General features: G+C 39.0%; 1 protein-coding gene across 1 annotated transcript in view; it reads right to left on the bottom strand.

Annotated features, from left to right (window-relative positions):
* Positions 1-15,764: 15,764 nt before the first annotated feature.
* The window catches only part of AQR (aquarius intron-binding spliceosomal factor), a 49,904-nt gene continuing 43,024 nt past the window's right edge, over positions 15,765-22,644 (bottom strand). Inside the window, exons 31-35 of the mRNA XM_062619356.1 lie at positions 21,799-21,969; positions 20,994-21,079; positions 20,088-20,262; positions 18,847-18,960; positions 15,765-16,818 (exon numbers count right to left, since the gene is read on the bottom strand). Coding sequence (XP_062475340.1) covers positions 16,570-16,818; positions 18,847-18,960; positions 20,088-20,262; positions 20,994-21,079; positions 21,799-21,969 — 795 coding nt within the window. The 3' untranslated portion in view covers positions 15,765-16,569. The remainder of the gene's footprint in view (positions 16,819-18,846; positions 18,961-20,087; positions 20,263-20,993; positions 21,080-21,798; positions 21,970-22,644) is intronic.

Genomic DNA, 22,644 nt, shown 5'->3' with positions numbered 1-22,644 from the left:
TTGGTAGGAGGCTTGCCAGACTGGTCAAGGAGGCTTTAAACTAGATGTGTTGGGGGAGGGGGCATCATTCCATTCCAACACACCCAGTCAGTTGCCAGAACCTATAATAAATGCTCGGAGCAATGTAGAGGTATCCCAGCCGCTCCAGCCGATGAGCCGGCTTCATTTGGAGCTCGGCTCAGATGCCTCTATACAAATGACGGTAGCATGGGGAACAAACAAGAGGAATTAGAGATGTGGGCACGTCTACAGGGGTATGATATAACAGGCATCACAGAAACATGGTGGGATGGCTCCTATGACTGGAGTGTTGGAATGGAAGGTTACAGGCTCTTTAGGAAGTACAGGCCTGGCAGGCGGGGAGGGGGAGTTGCCCTTTATGTTAGGGATAGGCTGGAGAGTATGGAACTCTGTCTGGGGACAGGTGAGCAGTCCACAGAGAGTTTGTGGGTCAGGGTTAAAGGGAATATAGTTATGGGAGACATTACTGTGGGGATCTGTTACAGACCGCTTGATCAAGGAGAACCTGCAGATGAAGCACTGTATAGACAGATAGGAAAAGCATCATGCTCAAGGGCCCTTGTTCTCATGGGGGCTTCAACCACCCTGACATCTGTTAGAGGGGTAGTACGGCCCGGCACAAGCAATCCAGGAGGTTCCTCGATTGTGTGGAAGACAACTTCCTTCTGCAAGTAATAGAGGTGCCGTGCTTGACCTTGTGATCACCAACAGGGAAGGGCTCATTGGAAATGTGATGCTCCAGAGCAGCCTTGGATGCAGCGATCATGAGATGGTTGAATTTGAGATCCTCAAGAAAGTGAGAAGAGCATGCAGCAAGCTCACTGCCCTGGACATCAAAAGAGCAGACTTTGGCCTCTTCCGGAACCTGCTTCGGAAGGTTCCATGGGATACAGCCCTAGAGGGCAGGGGGGCCCAAGACTCTTGGTTGATATTCAAGGATCACCTGCTGCAAGCTCAGGAGTGTTGCATCCCAACCAGAAGGAAGTGCAGCAGGAGGGCCAGGAGACCTCCTTGGGTGGATAAGGAGCTCCTGAGGAAAATTCAAATGAAAAAAGAGGCTTATAAAAAGTGGAAGCAAGGACAGGTGGCCTGGGAAGAGTACAGGGATGTTGTCTGGGAAGCTAGGAACCAGGTTAGGAGAGCTAAGGCTCAGTTAGAATTATACTTGGCTAGGGATATTAAAGATAACAGGAAGGGATTCTACAGGTACATAGCAAATAAAAAACAGGCTAGGGAGAATGTAGGCCCCCTCAGGAAGCTCTCAGGAGAGCTGGCTACCCTGGATTTGGAGAAGGCTGAGGTTCTGAATGACTTCTTTGCCTCAGTCTTCACTGGCAAAGGCTCTGACCACAACACCCAAGTCTTGGAAGGCAGACGCAGGGACTGTGAGAATGAAGACCTTGCGCCCACTGTAGGGGAGGAACTGGTTCGAGACCATCTTAAAAATCTGAACATGCACAAGTCCATGGGTCCTGATGAGATCCATCCGTGGGTCCTGAAAGAGCTGGCAAATGAAGTTGCTAAGCCGTTGACCATCATATTTGAGAAATCATGGCAGTCAGGTGAAGTTCCCAATGACAGGAAAAAGGGAAATATAACCCCCATTTTCAAGAAGGGGAAAATGGATGACAGGGGGAATTACAGACCAGTCAGTCTCACCTCTGTGCCTGGCAAAATCTTGGAGCAGATTCTCCTGGAAGGCATGCTAAGGCACATGAAAATCAACAAGGTGCTTGGTGACAGCCAGCATGGCTTCGCTAAGGGGAAATCCTGCCTGACCAATCTGGTGGCCTTCTATGATGGGGCTACGGAACTGATAGACGGGGTAGGAGCAGTTGATGTCATCTACCTGGACTTGTGCAAAGCGTTCGACACTGTCCCACACGACATCCTTGTCTCTAAATTGGAGAGACATCAATTTGATGGATGGACCACTCGGTGGATAAAGAACTGGCTGGATGGCTGCACACAAAGAGTTGTGGTCAATGGCTCAATGTCCAGCTGGAGACCAGTAACGAGTGGTGTCCCTCAGGGATCGGTGTTGGGACTGGTCCTGTTTAACATCTTTGTCACTGACACGGACAGTGGGATTGAGTGCGCCCTCAGTAAGTTTGCCAATGACACCAAGCTGTGTGGTTTGGTTGATACCCTAGAGGGAAGGAATGCCATCCAGAGGGACCTTGACACACTTGTGAGGTGGGCAGATGCCAACCTCATGAAGTTTAACCATGCCAAGTGCAAGGTCCTACACCTGGGTCGGAGCAATCCTAGGCACAGCTACAGGTTGGGCAGAGAAGAGATTCAGAGCATCCCTGTGGAGAAGGACTTGGGGGTGCTGGTGAGATGAGAAAATGATGAGAAAATCAACACGAGCAGGCAGTTTGTTCTTGCAGTCCAGAAAGCCAACCCTATCCTGGGCTGCATCAAAAGGAGCGTGACCAGCAGGTCAAAGGAGGTGATCCTTCTCCTTTACTCTGCTCTCGTGAGACCTCACCTGGAGTATTGTGTGCAGTTCTGGTGTCTTCAACATAAAAAGGGCATGGAACTGTTGGAACAAGTCCAGAGGAGGGCCACAGGGATGATCGGGGGCCTGGAGCACCTCCCCTGTGAAGATAGGCTGAGAAAGTTGGGGCTGTTCAACCTGGAGAAGAGAAGGCTGCGTGGAGACCTCATAGCAGCCTTCCAGTACCTGAAGGGGGCCTTTAGGGATGCTGGGGAGGGACTCTTCATTAGGGACTGTAGTGACAGGAGAAGGGGTAACGGGTTCAAACTTAAACAGGGGAAGTTTAGATTGGATATAAGGAGGAAATTCTTTACTTAGAGGGTGGTGAGGCACTGGAATAGGTTGCCCAGGGAGGTTGTGAATGCTTCATCCCTGGCAGTGTTCAAGACCAGGCTGGATGAGGCCTTGGGTGATATGGTTTAGTGTGAGGTGTCCCTGCCCATGGCAGGGCGGTTGGAACTAGATGATGTTAAGGTTCTTACCAACCCTAACTATTCTATGATTCTATGATTTGAACAATCACCTCCCAATTTCTAATTTGAGAGATATGGCGAGGATAGATCAACTGAAAGAGATGCTCATAAAGATCATTTGGCAGTTAACTCCCATTGTAGCTCTTACAAATCCTTCTGAGACCCAGAATCATGAACATATCCCTGACACAACAGGTCCTCTGTGGTACCAAACAGATACATAATAGAAGCAAAATGAAGAGCAAAACCACTAATGTTGCAGTACACCCAGAATGTAGCTGTGAGGCTTAAGCAGTAACTAAAAAATGTTTGTGCATTTCAGGCTCCATTTTACCAGATTCCAAATGGGGTTGGAAGTCACACAGTAACTTTTATGACTGAGAAGGTAATGTAATTATAATATTGATTTCAGAAAGCTTAATTCTATGCAGAAGTAAAACAATGTTACTACAGACAGGTATTCTGAAAATAGCTTTTAACAAAATCTGATTTTTCGGAAGTTTGTTTCAATTCCATTTTATTATTGTGGAGCTTTAAGAGAGGGAGAAAAGAGAAAGTATCCATGTCATTCTGTTTGTGCTGAATAAGTATAAAAGATATTCTTTTGTTCCAGCACTTAGAAGGCTCCCTACAGGGAGTCTGCATATGAAGCACATGTTAGGTTTTGGGCTTGAGTTTGGGTACATATATTTCTGTTATTTTCATTTATTTCTGTTATTTTCCATATCCAGAACACATACTGTGGTCAATCGAAAGCTGATTTTTCCACATTCTATATTAACATGCATGAGAGATGAATGTTTAATGCCTAAGTTTTAGCTGCCGCCTCTGCCCTAGCAAGGATTCACAGCTCCTGAGTTCAGTGTTAATTCACAGGGGAAGTTAAATGTTTCAGAGAACAGAATCAGCAAAAAATAAACCCTAAGCAGTGAATCACCTCAATCAGTGTTGTGTTTCCTCTGATCCTATCCTCTAAAATATTAAACATCTGTGTACCATCACCTAATTCAGCATAAGATGATGCTTGCTGGTTGAGGACAAATGAGGACAATGGTCTTTTGGAAATACAGTTTGTCTCCACAGCTTAGATGCCCCCTCCTCCAGTCTACATTCACACACTTTCTAAGGGCTCAAGCCCCTTGCAATTCTCATTGAAAGAAACAAAAAATACTTCAGTTATGGCCAACTTTATTTTACAACGACTTTTTAATAGCTGTAGCTTATTGGTAAATAGCATATGTAATCCTCCTGTGCTCCGACTGTGGTAGACATATCCCTAACTCCCAGAACAAAGCTACAGGAAATTCTAGGCAGGAGCTCCTACAAGAAGTATGGCTAGATATAGACAAGATTGGATCTCTTGCTACACCCCGGTGATTAGGTGGTTACTCAAAATGAGAGATATTTTGGGGCTGTTTCTGTACCTGTTCTTCCCTTTCAGCACAAGTAATTGTTGTCTGTAAATTCTGTAAACTGTCCATAGAGCTTGTTGTCTAAGCTGTAGGCTAGGGAAGACAGACTCACTGATTTCCTCCGGGATGTTGATGTAGCCTTCTTTACCAGTTTCCCAAGGGTTCTACAGAACAAGATGATATCCACATATGAGAAGCTCTGGAATATATTTGATGATATTAAAATCCAAAGCATCACACCCAGAATGATGCCAAGACCCGTGCTAAAGAAAACACATGCAGTCATTTACTTTCTAGTTAATCATTAGAGCACCGTTCCTGACTTTGGGTGCTTGACTTTGCAAGCGTGATACAATTTGCACAAACATCCTGGGGAGGTTAAAACCCAGAAAGCTGATATTCAGTAGGACAGCATATAGCATCATAATGCCACTCTCTTTCCCCAGTGAAGTTGCTCTTTGCAGGAAATTAACACAAATGAGATGCTAATGCACAAGAGTTCTAAAGTCTATTGCAAAGGAACTAAAGAGACACTGAAATATCTGTATAAAAAAATACATACTGTAAAGACATCGGATCAGAATTTCACTTTTGTTATTACTCTGCAATGTGCACTGTGGATTAGAATATTATTCACAAAAGCCAATTTCCAGTTCAGTATCCACTCTTTACAAGCATCTTAATCAGAACCAGAAAGCATATTCCACCTCTAAACAGTATCTACAACTATTTAATTAGATTGACACTGAGCTCAAAACCCGAGGGAGGCTTACATAGCTACCTTCTCCAAGTACACGGTATCATTACTCATTTTGAAAACAGTAGCTATAACTTTTATCATATATTTTAGAACACAAACCTCTGGATTGTTAAGGCTTCTTAGACATGCTCAAGAGAAATGTACACAGTTAAAAACTAAAAGTTTGTTTAAAACTGAAAACTTAAGATTAACAGAGCAGCATAGAGTTGAATGCTTGTCTGATTCAGGGCTGTCTCCATTGCTTAACACAGGCGCTTGCCATTGCACACATTCTGAGCATGCTGCCTACCCGAACATGTACCCTTCAGCAACACTTCGCTTAATTCATCTAGTCCTATTAAAGCAGTGAGAGGAGAAAAGAATCTATAGAGGGCACACAAGGCTATGCCTATGGGCCAGCCAAGAAACACCAGCACAATGAGCCAGAATAATCTCTGCACCAAGCAGTTGCAGTCTGCCATCTGAAACCCAGTGACACAGAAAAGAAGGGTTAACTTCAACTGCAAGTCTATACAGAGATACATAGATAGAACTCTGTTTGAAGATTTCACTTTTGTGGGAAAAAAAGATATTTTCAGCCAAGAAAAATTTGTTTCCTGTATTTAACAGAAGTAGAATGTAACAAATACCAAGTCACACATGCCTCCTGGAAAACTTCCCAAGGAAGAGGGAAATATCAGATTCACTTTAATGAGTAGTTTTCTAGGCAAGGATGACTTGCATGCAAGTTTTTGACATAGATCTACAAAGCTGCAATGTTCCTTCAATACATGAGAAAATATGGCTATCGATGAAGAATACAATTAATGTTTGGAATATAACACATGAAGAAAATCCCAAGGTCCAGACTACAGCTAGCCCAATAAACCTGCAGAAGTTCTCATGTTGTTAACAGACAATTTAAGAAGGACACTTCTGATTGATTATTCTCTGGCTTAATGAGAACAGGTGGCACACAACTAGTATTAAGTTAATTGAGTTTACATATCTGCTGGTCCTTTTCATTATCACCAACTCCCTGTGCTGAGCTTTGAGACTATGTGCTTTATTTAACAGATCCATCAAGCCTATTATCCAGGAAGACTATTAACAGTTATCTCCCCAGTGACTGAGATGTGTTGTGAGCTGTCAGAGCATTTTATTTCCACCTTGTTCATTCTTTCAGCAGTCTGGAAAATTGCAGATATATTTATATGTATGAAAATGCTACACAATCCAAAGCATAACCTGGTATTTTCTGCCAGTCTTGTGAGATGTCCAGCTGATAAATAAACCAAGAAAACTCAACTCAAACAATAGAAAAACAAATCGATCCTACTAAAACACTAAAACAGTTCTTATTTTTCATAATTTATAATTGAGATTACAATGTCAAAATACAAATTCCTCAGGAATGTCTTTTAAAATTAAAACCCAAGTGTTTACTATGCACACCTTCATTGTCAAAGGACTACTGTTAACCAGTCCTATATGGAAGGTGATGAAGTGGTTGAGCATCAAGAGAAAAAGAGAAGTTAGGGTAGTGAAAAGCAGTATTAGTGTTAGCCTAATGAGCAATCCCTGCAGGTGGCACAGTATTACTGCGTTAAATGGGTTGCTCTAATTCAGACCCTAACAAAATACATGAACATGACAGCAGGCAGTGCTTTAAAATCATGACAGAGTAAACAGTGTCATGAAAAATAACTAGCTCTGGGTCTATGGACAGCCTAAACACTTCCATTTATTCCACAAAGTTCAGTTTATAAAACATTTAAAAAATGACCAGAAAGAATGTTTTCCTGAATGATATAACTCTACCAAGATAGCGTTTCTCATGGACTAATTTCATACTAATCACACTAATATTTCATACTAACATACTAACACTGCTTTCAATGTTCCTGTTTAGAAAATAAGACTGGGGCTCAGGGAAAAGACAGTGTGGATTTATTAGTTCAATTTATGCTGCTTTATGTGTACTGAAAAGTACAGAAATTGCTCAATTATCAGTAAGTCAGAAAAAATATACTGAAAACAGCCTTACCGTTACATCACAACTCTATGAACGTTTTAAATGATCAGATTTTCTCTGCTAGGTGTTCACCCAAGCAGTAAAGCGAGGTGAATATTGTTCACCAAAAGCCTTTGTCTCCTCTTTCATTGCCTGAACAGGACCAGCTACACTGTACCAACACACAGACATGCCCACAGCTACGGATGTGCCCTCAGGCCTTGGGTGGGCTGCAAGGAACGGATGGATTGCTGCAAACAGCAAATGTCTCTCAGGAGCTGAGCGCACTGAGCCTGGCACTGCCTCACATTCACACCTGTAGAACTGCAGCCGTGGGAGAAACTGTCTTTGTGCTAGCTCATGTAAGCACAAAAGGGAGGCTGGGCTGCCTGGAGCTGCCGGGCAAGGACAGAAGCGTGCTGAAGTCACCAACATCAGCTGGAGACTGCATAACTCAATGGGAGCTGCTGGCTGCTCTGGTAAAGCATGGAGTGTAACCCGTGCCGCAGAGCTGAAGATGCAGCTTCCAGCCCTGATCGCGGTTTTGGCAGCATCATTTTAGTTGATATGGTAACTATTGAGGCAGGGAAACTGAAGACAGGCACTCATGCATGTGCATGTCATGTTTTGGAGGAGAGACCTGGACTATCCTAGAGATATTAAAAATGTCTTCCCCTTCCTTCCATGACAGGGATAGACAAATAAGGATGGCTAAAAAGTTTCACATCTATCTTACATAAAACTCTGCTTTGCCCACTGGAAAAGACTGCATTTTGGAACAGGCATACAATAGAAACAGCACAGAACCAAACAGGGAGGAAAATGTGTCCCCAGATCCCTATGGGAAGGTTTCTTTTTGTGTCAGTTACACAAGCACTCCAGATACTTCACGAATCCTGCAATTTCCTTCATTTTGTGTTTTCCATCTTTTTGTTAGAAAATGAATTTTCAGTGTATTTTTCTGTTACCACATTTGGTAATTCTTTTAAAAAGGCAGCTTACAAATGCTGTTGTATAGGCCACTTTTTATAATTCAACTTTTTTAAGCTTCAGAAAATTCTGGTAAAATCCACTTAAACTACATTAAATCACATCAGAGTGAAATGCTAGAAGATATTCTAAGTAAATTTCTTGTTACCTAGATATCTCAAAGAATATGTCTTGATTTGAGCATTTAGTTTGACAAAACAGAGTTAAGATAAATACGTGGTGATCTGAATTATGTCAAAATTATGCCTGAGTCATGTCAACATTTTCTTCACAGTGTATATGAAGAATTGGGGCTTTTTCATAACTTTTTTCAGCACTGAAGTTGCTAAACAAATATTATGGTTGAAAATGTACGTATACAGATGTCATGATATTCACAGTTAGAATGCTGCTGGCAAGCCTGACAGCTTGCCAGCTGAAATTTTAAACACCCAGACAACTTAAGCAGAAGAATTAATTCAAATAAAGAAGCTGCTCAGGACATAGCAAAACAGCGGCAATATATTTCAGTCTTGACTTTGCTGCCCAGGCCCTTAACATTCAGTTGCAGATGGTTATTTTTTTTCTTCCATTAGAACACAAACAGGCTAGTCTTCACTCTGAACATGCACTCATTGAAATAATACTGTGAATCAGTGCTCAATCTCTGATTGTCTTTCATAAAAGGCTACTTAAATACCTAATTAAAACTGTCTTCAAACATCTCAGTTGCCAATGTATTCAAGATGTCCTAAATCTGGCTTCAAGCTAGAACATGATAAGGAAGTAGAGCCTTTGTGGTTCTATTGAATGACGTCCTTATTTTAAGCAATTTTTACTAGAACATCTAAAATATTGATAATCCACAATATCAATGTGGACACCTGGAAGACAGAGGGTAGGGGAAGATTCCTGCTAAGGCTTTTCTGGTTGACTTAAGGATGAGAGATTTCCTCTGCAGGCATGAAGTGTGGTAAGAGTCAGAGAGACAGTTGCTTCCCTCCCTTCTCAAAGGAGAATGGCAGACAAAGGTGGAGACAGGTGCCAATTAGGAAAATAGTTGATCAAAGCAGATATATTTATAGTTCACCTAAAAAAAAATCTTGCTAGAAGAAACATGGAACTGTTTTTACATCCATAAATTAAAGCTGAAACACTAAGGTACGTATTCAGCTTACTGCTACATGTTACTGCTTATCTCTTCAGAATTTGCTTATGACCCTTTATGCTTATTGCACCCCTGACCTAATGGCCCCACCAGTTTCTACCTATTGCCATCCAGGTCCCAGTTACCCACACTTATATGAACCCTTATATAAAAGTTTGGATAGCAGTTTTCAGGACGGCTTTTTATTTGTATGTATGAAAACTTTGCATCTTTAGCCAAGGTCTAGGAAAAATAAGATACAAATTCTTGACCCAAACCCTCATTAGCTTGGTTGGAACATGCTGCCCTCTAATACTCTGTGCTGGCAGAGTTCAGAAACCTAGGAGAAGGATTGCCTTTTCCTCCATGGTACAGGAGCAATAGAAATAACTCTCATCAGCTCTTTATTCCACCACATTCATCTTGGAACACTCTAAGGCATCTTTTTTAAATTTAATAAAATAAATCCAAATAGAATAACTTTAAATATGCAGAACAAACCCTTTTTGGAAAAATTAGATGCCAAACCACCACTTAAAGGGCATTACACTGCTTACATTGAAAGCCTTTTCCTATATTCCCATAGGGAGAAAGCATGAGTATATATTCATTCATACTTCTGTATATTGAAAAAAAAATTAAGTCCTGGCTTAAACTATTATTTATAGAATGCACTTCACCTTATATTAAGTAAAACAGCAGGTTTCATACTGACAAAATTAAGCACATGACATTTGTGAATACAGAAGACATTCTCTTAAGAATCAATTTTCCCTACATAAATGTACTACTACACAAGGTGGGCTTGTTTATTTCCACCACCATTTGTGTTTCTAGAAATGAAGTTTAAAACGCTAAACCTGCTTTGTCCATTTTTTCTTTCCGATTTTAAATGAGTGTTTCAGCTTAGAGCTACAGAAGGTACTGTGCATAGGACTGGGCATCAAGATGAGTCAGGAACTGCAGCTATCCTCAGTGCCTCATCACTTAGCTCAGACTGACAGAATGCTGGTGAGTGAACACTGCAGGGAGAAATCTGGGACAACCGCCCCATCACTGAAGTATCTGTGTATAAAGGAGCAAGATTAGTTCATAGTACATTAGAGATCAAATGAGATAATGAAGCCTTTGAAGCTAATGAGCTACTCAGGAGCATTTCTTAGCCCCGAGTAAAACTCACAGGTGTCTAAAACACCTGTACAAGGAAGGAAATAGTATGTTACTATATCCTGTACCAGGATAGGAAAGCGAGACATTGAGGACAACTTAACTAGCTTGAACTTCATAAACGCTATAGTGAATCATTCACTTCTGTGGTCAGGTTGGTCAGTTTTCAAAACTGGAACTCAAGCGGTCCTGCAGGAAGCAGCACTTACTTTCAAGATCTGAACATACCTGATCAGAGCTGCTCACAATTTCAATTTCGTCTGAAATTGCACATTTTAAGATTTCCTGGGTTTTGGAACCAAAAAGAATAAAAAATAAAAAAAAAAATCATAATTTTTAAACACTGAAATACTTTGGGCTTTTTTGGTGTGGGTCTCCGATTTTATTTTTTAATTTGAAATACTGTACCTTTTACTTCCTGTTTTATTATTTGACTTTCTAATAATGTATGATTTATGTAAGGAAAAACTGCATTATTAAACCAAGTGCTTGAACAGCTTTGTTTATTATTTTTAACTATGATACCTAAGTGCAACACTTAACTAACATTTGTGGAAAAGCACTGCTTTGGGAAAATTGTCATGAACTCTACAATCACACTATTTCCTAAAACACCCCACAAAAGTTTCTTAATTCCCTAACTTGTTTTCTGTTCTGAAAATCCCTAGTTTATCTCAAGATTTATGTAAATCACATTAATGACAACATTTTAGATACAATGTTATTATAAATAGAACTGACCAGGAGGCCATGCGTTCTGGCCTTCCACTCCACATGATTTTCTGCTACTACACAGTGGCAGAGTTGAGAAAATCCAGAACACACAGTAGGGTACCAGTAAAAGCCAGTCTGCAAAATAAGAACTAACCATTTCCTAGAAGGTGGGTATGTACTGTTCTCCTCTAGTATCTGTATGAAAGTACAAAACTGCTAGTAGAGACCTCGGTTTCAATAACGATTTCTATCAGTCAAAGAATAGTAGTTCTAAGCATATCTTGCTTGATGAGCAAACCCATTTTCTCTTCTTTAGTCATTATTAGGCTTTAAATTCAGAGCCATCCAGAGGCAATGTTTGGATACACATAAGTTCTATTCAAAGGTAATGTTTACAGACATAACAATACAGGAGTTACTTATTTAGCTTTGATGATGTTTCTAGAGGTGATCAGTGACAGGCAGCAAGACAATTCTGCAGCTGGACTTTTCTTCTTCCCAGTGAGTCTTGTTTCAGTGCTCTTGCACCTGCCCTCAGCACAGAAGGATTACTGGTGAGGTGCTTTCTCCCCTCTCTGACTCAGCATGCAAAACATGGTATGTCTCATTTTAGAAAACACAGCATTGCCCAACAGGACATCGCTGCTGCTGCCAAAAAAAAATCACTCAAAAACCAGGGCAAGTCTATACTGTGGATTAAGGTTTGAAACAGAACTTCAGTGCTTCTATACTGAGCTTCTCCCTATTCACTTCTGCTGTCCCTGAACTACTTTCTTTACAGTAGTTAAGGTATGTTATGTCCCTAATGACTGTCCCATCTAAAAATAAGTGCTCTTGACACATATGAGATGTCAGGCCAGCACAGCAGGATGCTGAAGCGTCTCTAGATGCCTAGCAGGGCTTCCTGACACTGGGTTGCAGCAATTTAGGAATTCACACTTGATAAATGCAATACGGGCGGCTTCTTTTTATCTCTTGCAAACAGTGCCAGGACTGATATATTCCTGACCCTTATTTGGCTCTTCAGCTTATTCTTTTATGCTGTTCGCTGGGATCATGAAATTCTAATGTTTCATTAGGCAAACACATGCTGTAGTTGTATATGCTTTTCCACTGATATCTATAGATGAGCTATGGAACTGGCAACTGGCTCAACTTTTTGCTTAGGTCTAAATTTTCTTAAGATACTGATGCGGAATTATACTGTTTGCTCTGATAATGTTTCTCAAGCAGAGAGATAATGCTTGAACTCTGGAAAGTTTCTTAGCTATAACTGAAATAACTCTTCAGCTTTTATTTTTATCTTGTTTTCTAGACACAATGATACAGCAACAGACTTCTCTGTGTTACATTTAAGCAATGCTGTTACTTGATTCAAAGATCCTTGTCCTTGCTCTTATTTTTTCCCCCAAGGTGAGTAAAAATCGTAACGGAAGATAAATGAATCTTACTATTTTTCTTAATAGCACATCTTATCCTTAATATGGGTTAGACCAAAGCCCTGCCAGAGCAAGGCCCAGAGAAATAACCTGTCCTTGTTACCTACCACAGGAATAGGAAAAGACTTTCTTACTACAGCAGTAGTATTTAGGCTCCCAAAATATTATTGTTAACAAACTGAGAGGGAGTAGCATTGCAGGTATAATTTCTCCCTCTTTCCTTGCATTCTCTTCACCTTAATAATTTTGTAAATGCCTGTGTTGGCAAGAGTTTTGTCAGTTTGAGTGCTGTGCTTTCTCAGAAATCTACCAGAAGCCATGAAAATACATGGACTTACAGAGCATACTTAGCTGAAAGTCTTTCAAGTTCTTTTTCAACTTGCAGTGGAAACAGTAGTCTTTTAAAATGTGTTGATCAGTACTATAGCACATAAACATTAGAGTTATAGGGCTTTTTTTGACAGGTACCTAAGCAACCAGTCCTCTGAGAAAAAGGACTGTTAAGAGAACTGTGTTTGAGAAACCACACAGAAAAGGAAGCAGTAAGAGCCATAAAAACAATCTCCAGGATTCTCCATAAAACATTCATTTTCTATTGATTGTTTGTACTGTGAGGATTACTATGTTTGGCAAAGGGAAACTACACTGCCTTATGTTGTAATGACATTCACAGCTTCTTGACTGCTGTGGGTTGTGATCCATTTGCTCACTAGGACATTTGTGTTTGTCTGCTTGTTTTACAAGATCTTAAGTGTTACATAATTCTATTGAAACAAGAATTGGATGTCATGTTTATCCAGTATGTGGTCAACACCTCCTCTAGGTCATCTTTTTTTACAGATGATAAAACTGGTCTCTCTTGTCCTGTCAGCAAAGCCATTCCATCAGCAAAAGTTAACTTCTGCTCCTCATGAAAATACTTTTCAGGACTCATAACCTTCTTATGTCCCAGGAAACTGCAGAGGTCTATTCTAAGGGGAGGAGAAAGGATCAGGTATTTGCTTCTCTTTTGAAGGAAGTCAGAACCTACCTTATCATAGAATCATAGAATAGTTAGGGTTGGAAAGGACCTTAACACCATCTAGTTCCAACCGCCCTGCCATGGGCAGGGACACCTCACACTAAACCATACCACCCAAGGCTTCATCTAACCTGGTCTTGAACACTGCCAGGGATGGAGCATTCACAACCTCCCTGGGCAACCCATTCCAGTGCCTCACCACCCTTACAGGAAAGAATTTCCTCCTTATATCCAATCTAAACTTCCCCTGTTTAAGTTTTAACCCATTACCCCTTGTCCTGTCACTACAGTCCCTAATGAAGAGTCCCTCTCCCCACCATCCCTATAGGCCCCCTTCAGATACTGGAAGGCTGCTATGAGGTCTCCACTCAGCCTTCTCTTCTCCAGGTTGAACAGCCCCAGCTTTCTCAGCCTATCTTCACAGAGGAGGTGCTCCAGTCCCCTGATCATCCTCATGGCCCTACTCTGGCCTTGTTCCAACAGTTCCATGTCCTTTTTATGTTGAGGACACCAGAACTGCACACAATACTCCAGGTGAAGTCTCAACTGTTATCCAACAATACTGTAGATCAAAATTACAGTTTTAGACTGCTGCACTTCTCCCACTTACTCTTTCTTGCGAGAAAATGTAAACAAAACAGAAAAACTATTTTGGTAGAAAAGACAAAGTTAATCTTTGTTCAAAGACAAAACTCATCATGATGATTTTGGTTATCATCAAAATTCACTGCCAAAAATTACAGCTGAAAAGCTTTGAGGGAAAAAGCCCCAAACCACCAAACAGGAAACTTACAGCCACTGCTACAAGAACATGATTTTCGAGACTTTAGAAGATGTATTCTCCTAATGCTACCATATCCCTGAAAAAAAACCAAAGTTCAGCATACATAGGATAATGAACCACTTGCTCAGCTCAAGCTGCCTCAACAATACCTTCCATCTCTTTTACAGGTGGTGCTTGGTCCCTCAGAAAACTGTATTTTAAGGCTGCTCAAGCTTTTGCAGTTGTTTGCATTTCAATTGTCTCTTCCTGCACCTTAGCCAAAACCAACCTTCATTACAACTCCTCTCACCATTTTAGGGCAACACTGAAGTCTGGGATGACTCTATACTTGGCTGTTGTTATACAAGGACTGAGCCAGAAATGACCACGTACACCAGAGACCTGCACATGGGAACAATCACCACACAGGCAGGCGTGTTCACAGTTAATTGCAAACTGTACATGACTCAAAAAGGTCTTTGCATCTCCTTTTGGCTTTGGGTACTTTTGTCCTAATTACTGGTAGAATCTCTGTCAGTTACATTATCCATTTTATAAAGGGAGTTTGAGAATACTTTTCCAATTCCTAAAATAATACAGCACAATAAATGATTGTCAGACCCAAATACTTACAGAAAATAAGCTGGAAAATAAAGATGAAAGCCCACAGATGAGTTAGACCCTTGTGGCTCGAAGGCCCTGTATTATTTGAACCTGCATGAACAGGTGAATGCTACTGCATGAAACTTAACACCCAGGTGTTCAACACTAGAATATTTGCTCTCCCAAGGTGATTTGGTAATAAATAGTACACCCCCCTTCCAATCAAAACAACCAATGAAAAAACACACATTCTATTCATAAGTTTTCTTGCTTGGGAAAACTTCATTTCAGCAAATGAAAACTGTAAGAGAACACCGTGTAGCTACAGCAAATATTAGGATTTGTTACTCCTGAGCTCCCCTCTAACTGAGGGGTAGAATGATTTCAGTATATGACAGATCTGTTTCAAGGAGCGTGGCTTACATTTCACTTTATACTATTTCTTTTTTCCTCATTATACTACAAAAATACAAAGAAAAATAACTTCAGTGCTATCAATAAAAGCTTATAAAGTCAATTTAATTATTCTCTAGTCAATTTATCGAGGAAGTCCTTCTGGTAGCTTCACAACTGCAGCACACCACCATTTTCCCTTTGCCAGCAGTAAGGGAAAGGGAAGGCTACTGCTTTGAAAATCCACTTGGAAATCCAAAAGTCTCTTTGAACCATTGAGCAATTTGCCAAGATTCTTAATGAACCTGGGGAAAAAACTCTCTCTGATTACTTTATGAAAGAAGTACACTCAGAAGTCGCCCTAGAAAAACCACTCCACCATGATGTCATTAATATCAATATTGTATATTTTGCAAATCCTGCAGTTAGGGAATTACTTTGATTTTTCTTCCTCTTTGGCTTTATCCTGGGCAATTACTGTGCCCTGTTACAGCAGGAGAAATTTATTTCAATACACTAATTTAAAAAGCAGTGCTATTGAAAAGCTGAATCCTTAATTCATCTATGAATTACAAACAGCATCAGAAGTCAACAGTGAGAAATTGCTATAAGTACCTGAGCCTTATGAAATTTTGAGAATCTGCTGAGGTCACAATTCAATAAAACTTCTGAACATTTTAAAGTCCCATTGTAATTCACACGTCTCATAGACATACTATTAAATATCTTACTGAACTTGAGCCTATGCCTAAAATACCACCTCAGTGTATATCAGCACAGCTCTGTACATGGAATTCTCCATTACAGAATATTAAGGAAACTATAGAGTGTCTGACTAGTATTGAATATACTTAAACCAGTGAGATTTAATGGACAACTCAGTGACTGAATTAAAGGTCAAATATTCAAAACTGGTATAAAAAGCATCTTTACTGAATAGCTTATGAAAAGGAAATTGGAAATTGTGTATCATTTGAGGCCATCAAACAAATTACATTACTGATATTGATAGGAACTCAGTAGAACTTCTGCCAAATATTTTGCTTGTCCATAACATGAAAAATATACCAAACAGGTCACACTACACAAGCAGACATTTTAAAAAGTCAGTGTAAAATTAGCAATTTTATTCCTAAATGTCTTTTCCCTTATCTGTTTACCAAAACATGTAGAGGACAAACATCATGTGAATCACTTTTCAGTCTCATTCTCGGGTTCACTGTCTCCACTATCACTGTCTCTTCCAGGGTGTTCTGGCATTGTTCGATGTTCATCCACTTCATCCACTTTCAATTCTCCTTCCTTTATCATTTCTTCTCCTGCTTTATTTTCTTCTGCTGCTGCATCTTCTTGCATATCTTGCACTTCATCTTCTATCTCAGACTCATGAGTTTGAGTAGTTTCTGGTTCTTCAACCATGGCAGGTGGGGGCAGTAAACGCTAGATGATTAAAAAAATAAAGGATTTTCAGTTCTTAGAAATGCATCTATTTTGGCATATATTCCTTTTTTAGCTTGAACTGTTCACCTTGTAGTTAGGATTTTGCATTAGATAACAACTGAACAACAAAGACAATCTAGAATCCTTAATCACCTGTAGGCACTTAACTCCTATATGAAAATAGAAAAACCCCAAAACAGTCTTATTAGACATATTTTTTTTGCCTGAAAGAGGGTGTTAAAAACTCAGTACTTGCAATTAAAGGCTATCAAACACAGTATCCCAAACAGCCAGACAAGTAATAGGGTTATGGTAAATCCCTACTTGGAGCAACAATCACATTTCTACCGTAATCTCATCTATTACTAACTCCTAGATATGTTTAACTTGCTTTTTGAGGCCATTAATAAGCCTGTTTTCAACAAGTCATTCCAGTAATTTCCCATTGAAACATCTTACAGGATGCTATATGAACATTATCTGTACTTAGAGCTGCACCGACAGCTGTAAATGTGGAACAACACAAGTTCCAGTAACACTTTAAGCAATGGTTAGGTATTTTTTCACATAGTACATCCATAAATTCGAAGTCTTTTGCCTGCAAACAAAAATTAGTTGGCAAAATATTATAAGCAGCAATGGTAGCTGTATTACAGATTTTGGAAAAAAAGTAATACCAAGCATACAGTTAGCTGAAGAGTATGGATGACAGCTATACAACTCCAGGCTGTACAGAAACCCTCATACTTCTTGCAGCCTTACATTATTTAATGACAGGATGGGTATTTCCTTGGAATACTATGAAGCGTTTTAATGAAACGAAAGCTCAATAAACCTCCTATGGATGACTGTTCAGTTTTGTTTTCCTTAAAGGCAACTTAGCTTCACATGACAAATTGAGTGTTTAATTACAGTGATGTCTTATCTTCAATTAGATGACACTAATATTACAAATTTCTGACAAGCACAGGCAAATCTTTGAAGCAATTATGACTACCAGCAGAGATATGAAAAGCATTTTTATAGACTCTGAAGTTACCATACTGTTTTTTATAATCCATCTGTTCACAGAAAAAGCGTATTTCAAAACCAAAGATCCTTTAGGATCCTGATACAAACTCAAGACTTCTTCAGTGATTCAGTTAGATGTTGTGCTTTGTGACTACTACTCTTAAGTCCAGTGTCAAAGAAAAGGAAAAATACCATGTTGTACTATATAGGCTAAAAGAAATTTAATACCTGCATTTTCTTTTCCTATTTTTTTTTTTTTTTGTTCACTTTTTTGGCTTTGCCTGCAAGGAGAATGTGATTCATTGCCGCAGTAGGAAAGCTGCAGTTTTGTAACCAATTTTAGCTAGCAATAGACAAAATAAGAAATCTAAAAAGAATAACTGGTATTAGCACAGGATTGGGTCCATATTTGATAAGGTGTCAAGCAAACCCATCTTTTAGTAAAATTTTAGAGACTACCATCTGCTTTTCATGACCTTGTCTGTTTTGACAGGGCTATTAATTTGCATCTGAATGTGACCAACTGCATAGTCCGCTGAGGCTTCATCACATAAAATCCGCATGGTTGAAAGATCTCCAACTATATTAGATAAACTGACTCCAGAGCAAATCTTGTCATAGGGCTGGGTTTCTAACAGAACAGTGTGAGCTTTCATACTTTAAAAATATACAATTACAAGAAGACGAGATTTTAATAGTGTCACTCCTCTTTCCCTATCCCCTTTTCTTTACAGCAGACATAATTAGAGCACTTCCCCAAAATAGTAAGTATCCTGTCTACCTGGCAAAGGCTTTTTCTGGGTAGCAAAATGCTTCAAATCTGGCTGAAGCTATGCCTCTCAGAAGAGAAAAAAAAATAAATGCAAGATTCACTGGGTAAGAACTGCAGAGAAAAAGAAATTTAATATATGAAAGTTTGATATTGAGGAACAGACTCAAACCTCAACAGCATCTGTCACTTACGAGAAATCAATTTTATTTTAAATGCACACCTTCCAAGAGTTAAAAGGTCCTTACCTGTTGATAGTGGTGTGTACTTTGTATCATGTGCATATACATATTGTACACAAAGTTAGCCATCTGTGGCATGTTCTTAATAACATGTACTTGGTGAGATGGTCCTTCTCCATTCTAAGAAGGGAAAAAAAAGTAGACAACAAAGCAAAACAACCATTACTCAAAAGTTATTTAACTATGTTAGAAAACATAAACCCCCCAAAATTAAAAAATACTTTTTAAAGAAAAAAAAACAAACAAACCTGAACTCTTTGGAAAGACACTAAGTGCCTTACTCTTTAGATTAATAATTGATTAATCATGATACTGCAGCCCAAGGGCTGGGGAAGGCTGGGTTTTGATGCTTACTCCATAATTCATTTTGGACTTGAGTCATTTAGCATGTTAAAGGCCAAATAGCTGACAATCAGATTAGGACTTGGCCTACTTGTCCACCACAGTCCAGCTCCTTCTGGATCACCCTCACTTACTATGCATACTTCATTCTTTGTTGCACAGTGGACCCCAAAGTTTCAAGTGAAGGGCTCCTTCCCAGACTTGTCAATAACACTTAAGACCAGGGAAAGATCTGTAATTGAATTTGAATTTCATATAGGCACTCCTTAAAGCTCCATAAAGCAAAGCAGATTTTCTTCTGCTTCTTCATTTAGCATCCTACTCTGCTTAGATGCTTAACAAAACCTTTTCCTTCAAGATCTAATGCAGTATTACAAATAATATTTTTATATTTATGAACCTAGCTCAGCAACAAAACTGTTTTGCAATTCTGGGCCAATAAAAATAAATTAACTGGTTATCCTGAATTACTCAAACAGAATTTTACCTCTTTCAATGAGAAATTATTAGCTTTGTGGTCTTTTTGAGAAGTAAGATTATTTTGTAACAAGACCAAAATTATGTAACACACTAAAAACCTATTTCTCAGAAGAGAAAAACATTGAATCACTTAACATAGGCAGAATTTAGGAAAAAGTAGGCACAGTTATATTGATAACTACATTTTGTGGAAAAATCAACTAAAACCAGCCTGTGCGTACTATGACAGCAGTTAACTCTAGGGACATAACTATCAAAGAGGCACTGGTTTAGCAAAGAACTAGACGATCTTAAGGTCCTTTCCAACCATGACTGTTCTGTGATTCTGTGAAAGAAGGCAGTTCCACCTCTTATAGCCCACTTAAAAGTGGGCAAACACATGCACTCCCATTACAGACCACAAAATTCAGAGCAGCTGTTCCTACCTTTCTTGCTGTTGGAAAACATTCCGTGGGAATGATATGGAGGTGAAGCGGTCGAGCTGTGAGTTGGCTGAAAGCTGGAGTTAGCTCGAAACAGTTCTGAAACAGTGATACCCTTGCAAAGATATAAAGCCCAAGCCTAGCTCTTGACATGGCAACGACTAATCGTCGGACATCCCTTCAGAAAACAAACCAACCCAATTATGTTCTTTTTTACTGATGACATAGTTGCAATAAAAATAACTAGAAGTATACAGAAGCCTTAAATAAAGGAAATATGTTTCAATAACTTCCAAATCCTAGAAACATTATATAGATCTCTGTGTGTGTATGTATGTATATCAGTTTAACACACTGGTAAAAGGAAAGGTTGATATAAAATAATTAAAAAAAAATCACCCTTTACTACTTCCCTAGACTTTACAGGTTAACACTGAGAACAAATCACAATAGCATTTCTGTATCTCTGAATGAGTAAACATGAGTCTGATAACTCATCTAACTACTTAGATGATCTGTGTGACTGCAGTGATCAAAATCTTCTGATACAAAAACAAATTAAAAGCTCACTTACAGGAAAGCATCCATGAGAAAATTTAAGCCTGCATTTGTTCAACAAGTATTACATTCCTATCGTTCTACAAGGGTGAAACCAAGTTCAGCCTATCAGCAGTAATATAAACTAATTATAGTGTAACAGCCATTACTAAATGATAAAGTGGTTGTGAAGAGGGTACCAGACAGTTATAAAAAGAAGTGCGTCTGAACTTCATTCATTACGTAGTATTAAACTTCATTTCCACTACACATGCAAATAACTGAACATTCTTATGTAATGTATTATAAACAATCTTTCTGATACAGAAAACATGCAGTTTAATGACATTACAAGAGTATCTTGTCACATACCTAAGGTGGCCTACAGCTTTGGTACGCACTAGTGAAAGGAGAATATAATCATTTTGTTGACCTTGGAATCTGTCCACAGTTGTTACCTAGAGAACCAAAAATCAAGAAAAAAACCTCCATAGCTTAAATCTTGCCATTTCAATTAAAATGTGACACCAAAATTTTAATATCAACTTTGGACTGAGACTGCAATAAATGGGAAAAGAAAATGGTTTAACTCTAGCTGGCTGCTAACCAAAAATCATCAGCCTGTTCCTTTTGGGAAATGCTGGGAGCAGCTTTTGTCTGACTGTATCCTGTTTCTTTTACATTTTTATTCAACACAGATAGATAACAGTGGAATGCTAATATCAAAAGACTGTGGAAAGCCATCAGTTTTATAGAGTTTAAACCTTCATATTAGCACCAGATTTTTACAACTATACTTTTTGTTTCATCAGATTTGTCATCCATCATATGTTTTATCAAAGCATTTCTACTCTGGGTGGATCTTGTTAAAAGCTGTGGGTTTGGGGATTTGTGGGTTTTGAGAACAAAATAAATGACAAAAGAGTTATTCTGTCTCTGGTGGTCTATACCTTTTCCAACTTCATGGACTTCACTTTGTATGAAAAATTATAAACAGGCAGAAACAAGGGCACTACTTTACAAAATTCCATAGAATGTAAGTTAATAAATGTGTAGTTACCAGGGAATACTTGCACAGAAATCTGTGCATCTCACAGATTAGCCTGCTGTATAATATGACAATTTAAAACCAAACAAACCAGAATCACTGCAATGACCAACATATTTTCAAAGTCACCTTATTTGGCCGTCCAATCAGTGGATTATTTCCACACCGCTGATTAATGACATCACGGATCAGATGTTTCTGTCCATTGTATGTTGTCAGGATGCTTATCCTGTCTGCAGGATAACCAAGCAGGCACATATACATGAAGAGTGCCACAACGTACTCAGCTTCACCAAGATTCTTAAAGAAAAAAGAAGGGATTACTCAATCTGTAAAGTTGGAAAGAGTAGTACCTATGACATTATCAGAAAAATCTCAGAGCTAAAATGTCTCTAGATCTGATGTTTCAAAATGGCTTTTATTAAGTGAGCAAAGAAAGGATTAAAGAACCTCAAATAGGTTTAATAACTTAATTCTGATTCCTTTTGAGACAACTGCTGAAAATATCTACATCAATATTATTGTTAGTCATTGATTGACACTTTCCAGTATTTACCCAGAAGCTCCCAGTTATTTCAACAAGTTTAAATTCTAAGGGTTTAATAATTGTTAAAGATAATAGTAATTGTTTAAAAATTAAATCATTAAATATTTACACATTAAAAATTAAATATGTACTTATTTATGTACTTATAGCCTTATATACAAAAGGAACTACCAACTTAACTGTATTACACAGCTCAATCAACAAGAGTATTTGGTTTTTTCCTTCTTAAAAAGTCACATGCCAAAGTCCCACATTACGTAAAACTGTGAAATTATTATTTGTTAAGAAGTATTAGAAGATGGTAATCTGCAGATACCTGCATTGAAATACAAGGGTTTAAAAAACACTTAGCACCAATACAACATCATTTCAAGTAAGCCTGAAAATGACTCACTCTCGAGTAAGCTGAAAGTAAGAACTAGTTGAAC

The sequence above is a fragment of the Pezoporus occidentalis genome, unplaced genomic scaffold, assembly GCF_034315485.1.
Source record: "Pezoporus occidentalis ecotype Australia unplaced genomic scaffold, CSIRO_AGI_Poc_V1 ctg21, whole genome shotgun sequence".
Classification (NCBI taxonomy): domain Eukaryota; kingdom Metazoa; phylum Chordata; class Aves; order Psittaciformes; family Psittacidae; genus Pezoporus; species Pezoporus occidentalis.
This window is presented reverse-complemented; position numbering and strand designations above follow the sequence as displayed.